Here is a 6698-nt window from a genome sequence, read left to right as displayed (position 1 = left end):
GGCGAAACCCCTTCTCTACTAAAAATACAAAATTATCCGGGCGTGGTGGCTCATGCCTGTAGTCCCAGCTACTCGGGAGGTTGAGGCAGGAGAATCGCTTGAGGCCGGGAGGCAGAGGTTGCAGGGAGCTGTGATCGCGCCACTGCACTCCAGCCTGCGTGACAGAGTGAGACCCTATCTCAAAAAATAAAAAATAAAGATGAGCGAGGAGCAATCGACCCCGGGGAAAAACAAAAAACAAAAAACAAAAAAAACCTTCAAGAGCGCGCCTGCGCACACGGTCCGCTACGGCCCCATCCCTCTTCGGCCGTGGGGTGGCGCTAGGCGCATGCTCCCCTGGCAGCGCGGTCATCCTCGACTCCTTCGGGCCGCTCTAGCCGCCCCACTCGTTGCTCTGCGGGGAGGCGGGCGCGCCCGCAGGGGTTCCTCCAAGATGGCGGCGCAGAGGAGGAGCCTGCTGCAGAGTGTGAGGAACTGGCCCGCTCTCCGGGCTTGGGGTTGGGAGTCTGGGCGTGGGGGGCTGTCGGGTGCAGGAACAGCTCCTTCTCCGATTTTGGACAGCCGCCCTCTCCGTGGTGGGGTGTGTCAGCCTCCTTCTCCTCTCCTCGGGCTAGCCCCCTCTTTCCCGAGGCCGGGGCGTGTGTGCGCGGCGGGCCCGGCCCCCCGGATCAAAGGAATTGGGGCTGTGGGCTGCTGCTGCCGGGCGTCGAGGGCGGGAGCGTGCTGGATCCAGAAAGGAACACAGCGCGCGGCAGCAGAGCTACCCGAGTCTCGAGCCCACTGCGGCACCGAGCAGTCGTGCAATGATAACAGCAGCATCCACTGTGTACCGCTTACAGCATCCCTGGCGTTGTGTTAATTGCTTTACATTTGTCAGTTTCATTTTCATAGCAGCCCCCTGACATAGGTGCTACTGTTACTCCTCTTTGATAGACTGAGACACAGAGGTGGTCGTTTGCCTAAGGCCACACAAATGGTAAGTATCGAGGCAGGATTAAAAATCAGGCAGTGTGATTCCAGAGACCCCCTTAATCCCTGGACTGTACTAAAGGAATGACCAGTGGTGACTGTCATTGGGTTCTGTTCCTGGCTTTAACTGACTGTGTCTCCCTCAGCCTCAGTTTCCTTCTCCTAAGGCGAGAGCGCTGAGTGGAAGAATTGTCTTCAGACTCATCCCTATCCCCGGTCTGGACCCTCATGGGTTTGGCGCTGTCTTCCAGGCCCTGCGTCCTCTGACGCGCATGTGAACATAGATGCACACGCTTGTTGGCACCATGGCCGACTCTGACCTACCAGGGTAGGGTGCCGGCCTCCTGGGTCCTCCGTGTTCATGGCACTGTGTTGGAATTGCCTATGGACTTGTCTGCCTCCTGTACTAGAAAAAGTAAACTCCTTAAAAACAGGGACCTGTGATTTGTTTACCGCTGTGTCTCTAATACCTACCACCATGTGCTGGGCACTCAATAAATACTTGTGAAAGGATGAGTAACGTTTGTAGCCAGGTCCAGTGCTTGCCCTTGGCTTCAGAGAAGTGAGCAGACATTGGCTCAGGGATAACCTGGAAGCAGAGCCTTGAAATTATTCTCCCAGGAGCACAGTTCGCAGGCCTCCCCAGTGGGGATTGCTGTCTTCCCTTCCACATCTTTGCTGCCCCTTTATTTTATTACTACTGGGCAGGTCTGTCTTGTTACTGAGTTGGCATTGGCTTTAGACAGCTGGCCCTCTGCTTTGTAAGTTCCCGGAGGACAAGGTCCCTGTATAAATGTCCCCACTGTAGTTAGTGTTTGGGAAACGCTAGTTGGATTGTGACATTGGGAGGGAAAATGGTAAATGGTGCAGGCTGAGTTGGCTTGCTGAGAAGAGAGCAGACCCCTGGGTCATGTGGCTGCCAGCTTCTCCCCTTCCTAGATGTGATGGAACCGAAGGGAATTGTGTTAGTCAGAAGGCCAGCTCTACTAGCCCCAGAATGTGTTTCTCCAGGTGGTGGTGGCCTTTTTTAAATAAAGAATAGTTCGCTTTAAACACATTGCATCTTGGTGCAAGGCAAAGGGATGGCAGGGATGTCCTCAGAAGGCCCCTCCACCCTCATGATGATCAGAACATCCCTTCTCACAGGGTGTACGGATGTCCAGGTGATGTGTAGGGCTTGCTGATGTCACATCCACTGTCTCAAGTCTGGGGAGAGCAGCTCAGCTCAGACACCTGCATTCAGAGATGCCTGTGAGGGCTGCTGCTCTGTGGCTGCTGGGCAAAGATGAATGAGGCGTGTTGCCCACCCTCACTGCATTTGCAGACCAGCTTGGGAGAAGGAGCATATGCCACTGGTACAATACCTGGGGCACTGTCGTGTTGTCGTAGACCTGTGTCAAGAGCCCTGGGTGGACAGCAGAGAATTTTAAAGGCTTTAAAGGATGATAGGAGTTTACCAGGCAGAGGAGAGGAGGGCCATTCCAGGAGGACGTGTGTGTGTGTTTTTATTTTTGTTTTTCTTCCTAGAGATGGTGTTTCACCATGTTGCCCAGGCTGGTCTAGACTCCTGGGTTCAAGCAATTCTCCTGCCTTGGCCTCCCAAAGTGCTGGGATTCCAGGCGTGAGCCACCGCATCTGGCTAAGGACAGGTGTTTAAATATGTGTGCATGTGTTTGTTAAGCTTTTCACAAGTTAAATACAATTAGTATTACAAGTCTATGTATTGAGGGGCTGCAGAGTGGCCTAATTTGTCTGGGTCACTGGGGGTTCGCAGGAATGGCATTTGCAAGGGTATACTGGGACCACGTGGTAGATCACTTGGTGGAGCATCATCGCAGGCACTGTGGTACCTTGAAAGGTCTTTGGAAGCAAAAAACTTTTTTGTGGGGGTGTGGAGGAGACAAGATCTCACTCTGTCGGCCACACTGGAGTGAAGTGGTGTGATCTCGGCTCACTGCAACCTCTGCTTCCTGGGTTCAAGTGATTCTTGTGCCTCAGCCTCTCAAGTAGCTGGGATTACAGGTGTGCACCACCACACCAGCTAACTTTTGTATTTTTAGTAGAGATAGGGTTTCACCACATTGCCTAGGCTGGTCTTGAACTCCTGGCTCAAGCAATCTGCCCTCTTGGGCCTCCCAAAGTGCTAGGGTTACAGGTGTGAGCCACTGTCCCTGGCCACAAAGAAGTTCTAAGGAAAGCTTGATGTGTTCAAAAAGACCTAGACCTTTCAGCTGGATAAAACAGTATTAGTCTCATACTGGCTTTGGGCAAATCACTTTATGTCCCTGAGCCTTAGTTTCTCCAAACCAAGAGGACTCTGGGGAGTATTGTTGGTGTTAAAGGAACTGACACGTTCCACTACTAGCCTGGCTTGGTTGCCCGCTAACCAGAAACTTCTACCTTCAGTGCTGCCATGAGTGAATGTCTGCTGTTCATTCCCTTAAATGTCCCTGAGCACTCACTATGTGCTAGGCACCCTGCAGGTGCAGGAGACACCGCCTTTGTGGAGCTGGTGGTCTAGTAAAGGGCACAGACAGTGAGCACTGAACAGATACAGATCATCTGTGATATTGTAATATCCAAACTACAGCATCAGGTGGTGCTGTGAGGAGCAGGCTGGATTCACACACAGAATGCTGGGGGTGCCATTTTGGACAGGGTGGTAAGGGAAGACTTCTCTACATTTGATGAGATGAAAAGGGGGAAATGGGGGCAGCGTTCCTGCCCAAGGGAGCAGGAGATGCAAAGGCTGCTGTTTCAGGAGCCTCAGGGGTGCTGGTGCAGCTGGGTGGAGTGCTTTGGGGGAGCATGGGAGTAGCCGAGGTCTGAGGGAGCTGGGGGCCATGCTGGGCTTCACAGGTCCTGATGTGGCCTCTGGATTCCATTCTTCATGTGATGCGAAGCTTTCCTGGGGAGCAGGTTGAGTAGGGACCTGATGTGATGTGACTTATGATTGGAGAAAAATCCCTCTTTGTTTTTTTTTTGTGTGTGTGGCAGAGTCTCGCTCTGTTGCCCCAGCTGTAGTGCAGTGGCACAATCTCAGCTCACTGCAAGCTCTGCCTCCTGGATTCACGCCATTCTTCTGCCTCAACCTCCTGAGTAGCTGGGACTACAGGCGCCCGCCACCTCGCCCGGCTAGTTTTTTGTATTTTTTAGTAGAGACGGGGTTAGCCAGGATGGTCTCGATCTCCTGACCTCGTGATCCGCCCGTCTTGGCCTCCCAAAGTGCTGGGATTACAGGCTTGAGCCACCGCGCCCGGTCGAGTCTCCCTTTCTGAGCTTCCTTTTCGCTTCTAAGGAATTTGGGTGCTTTCACCACAAAAACACTTGGTCTTTTCATACCGTAATTTGATATTCAAGCTGTGGCCTGAGCTTGGAACCATTCTTTGTCCATTTCTGCTGCCCAGGACTTTGAGATGAGGCTATGTGGGTACTTGATGAACTATTACGTGGCATGGACACATATGTACATGAGGAGTGAATGCTTACATCACGTACAGGGTGTTTGTCAAGGCCTTGATGGGTTAAATACTGTTGGATCACTGTAGAAGCTTTTCATACCGAAACATGAATTTTGGAAACTCCTTCATAAAATCAAGTTGAAATTAGGTCTTTTGAAACAGACTTCTTACCGTATTTTTGTGAACTTTCTCATGAGCAGTTCATTTCTCAGACATGGAAGAGTTAAGTCCTGTGTTCACTGTTGTGTGTGTTGCAGTGGCTCCGCGATGAGGCTGTGCTGAGTGAGAGACACCCCCTTCTCAGTTTCTCGCAGACTCTTGCTCCCTGCGCTCCAGCGCCGCTCACGGCTGGTGCTGGCAGGCCTGGCATTTGGGGGCGTGGGAGAAAGTATGCATCAGTGTGTGCAGGGGTGGAGGGGTGGGTGGTTTGTGTGAATAGAAAGTACATGACCTTTCTGAAAATTGTTCAGAAATGTGGAGGAAGGAAGCGAGAGACTTGGCAATCCTGTAGGCTTTAATGGAATCAGCAACGGACGCTCGGTGTGGCTAATCCTCGATGGAGATGGAAAGAAATGGGAGAACACGATTCGAGCCCACTCAGCTGCAGCAGCGTGAGTCTGCTGGGGAACACAGAGAAGACCACATCCTCTCACTCCCACACTGGCAGAACCTCCTGAGGTTCTCTGGCCACTCTAGTGAATCAGTATCTGGTGAGCGCCCGAATTACGTGAGAAACTGCGTATGTGTCATTGGATCTAAGACACTGATATTTTAAGGACACATCAATGTTTTGTATATTGCTCAGAAAGAGAACTCACAGCTAATTAACTTGTAACATACCAACTCCAGAGATGTTAACATGTGGAAAATGTAGGTCTTCAAATCAGTGAAATAAGATAATCTAATTAATAATACCAGGCTATAGCACAAGGGTTGCCATAGGGCCACGTGGTGAATGGCCAGTAAGTGGGGCACCCAGCATGCACAGCGGGGCCACTGGGATGGGTTTCTCAGGGGAGGGCCCCGTGGTCTTGGGCAGCATTTTCCCAGTCTGGGGCATACAGCGAGGTGGTTTGTGGCAGCAAACTAACTTTTTGTATTTTTTTTTTTTTTTTTAGTAGAAACGGGGTTTCACCGTGATAGCCAGGATGGTCTTGATCTTCTGACCTCGTGATCCGCCCACCTCGGCCTCCCAAAGTGCTAGGATTACAGGCATGAGCCACCGCACCCCGCCGAAAAATCCTTCTTTTGAGTTTGAATGGTTACAGTGGAAGCCTGGGACCTCGTAAGAGACTCCTAGAGTCATCCAGGTGTGAGAAGGTGGCTTGGCCATGGGCATGGCAGAGGAATGGTGGAAAGTGTCAGATTCCAGTTGTGTTTTGGAGGAAGAGGTGACGTGATTTGCTGATGGATTGAATGTGAGGTGCATAACAGAGGAAGAAGAGTCAAAAAGGACTCTTAAGGTTTTGGTTTAAACAACAGTGGTGCCATTTATTAGGTGAGGGAGCCCTGGAAGAGGGGCACCCTGGGGCAGGGGGAATCAAGAGTTTGATTTTGCCTGTACTGTTACTTAATTATAAAAAAGAAAATCAGGCTAGGCATGGTGGCTCATGCCTGGAATCCCAGCCCCTTGGGAGGCTGAGGCAGGAGGATCACTTGAGGCCAGGAGTTCCAGATCAGCTTGGGTAACATAGTGAGATTCCATCTTTAAAAAAAAAATACTGGGGCATGGTGGTGTGTGCCTGTAGTACTTAGAAGACTGAATGGGGTGATTGCCTGAGCCCAGAAGTTTGAGGTTGCAGTGAGGCTATGATCCCATCACTGTACTCCAGACTGGGTGACACAACAAGACCCTGTTTCAAAAAAAAAAAGAAAGTAAGCTTAAAATCAATTTTTTAAACTTCGACGTGTCCTGAGCAATTATATCTGAAATCACAGGTGCTAGCTGTGTAATTTATCTAAAGGATGTTAAAATAAATACATAGCCACTAAAATAAAAAGGTCCATGAGGGCAGCACCTATACCCGTTGCGTACACTCAGCTGCTGCCCTAGCACATTGGAAGTGGCCACAATTATTATTAGCCCCTTTAAGAATGAATGAGGAGCTCTTTAGGATGACGACATAGAGAACCTTCAATGAAAACTGGTGGGAGAAGTGGGGGCCAGAAGTGGAGCTGGTCTCAGAGAAGTGGGTCATCCGGAAGGTTAGAGGTGGTTGGGGGCATTGGGGCCTTGGAAGCTTTTTGGAGAGAAAGGTCTGTTGCTCC

At 50.9% G+C, this 6698-nt stretch overlaps 1 protein-coding gene across 1 annotated transcript in view; it reads left to right on the top strand.

Moving 5' to 3' along the window:
* Nucleotides 1–369: 369 nt before the first annotated feature.
* Nucleotides 370–6698, top strand: part of TAB1 (TGF-beta activated kinase 1/MAP3K7 binding protein 1) — a 46106-nt gene continuing 39777 nt past the window's right edge. The window contains exon 1 of the mRNA XM_011978830.1: nt 370–466. Coding sequence (XP_011834220.1) covers nt 434–466 — 33 coding nt within the window. The 5' untranslated portion in view covers nt 370–433. The remainder of the gene's footprint in view (nt 467–6698) is intronic.

Source organism: Mandrillus leucophaeus, unplaced genomic scaffold (assembly GCF_000951045.1).
Source record: "Mandrillus leucophaeus isolate KB7577 unplaced genomic scaffold, Mleu.le_1.0 Scaffold2, whole genome shotgun sequence".
NCBI lineage: Eukaryota > Metazoa > Chordata > Mammalia > Primates > Cercopithecidae > Mandrillus > Mandrillus leucophaeus.
This window is presented reverse-complemented; position numbering and strand designations above follow the sequence as displayed.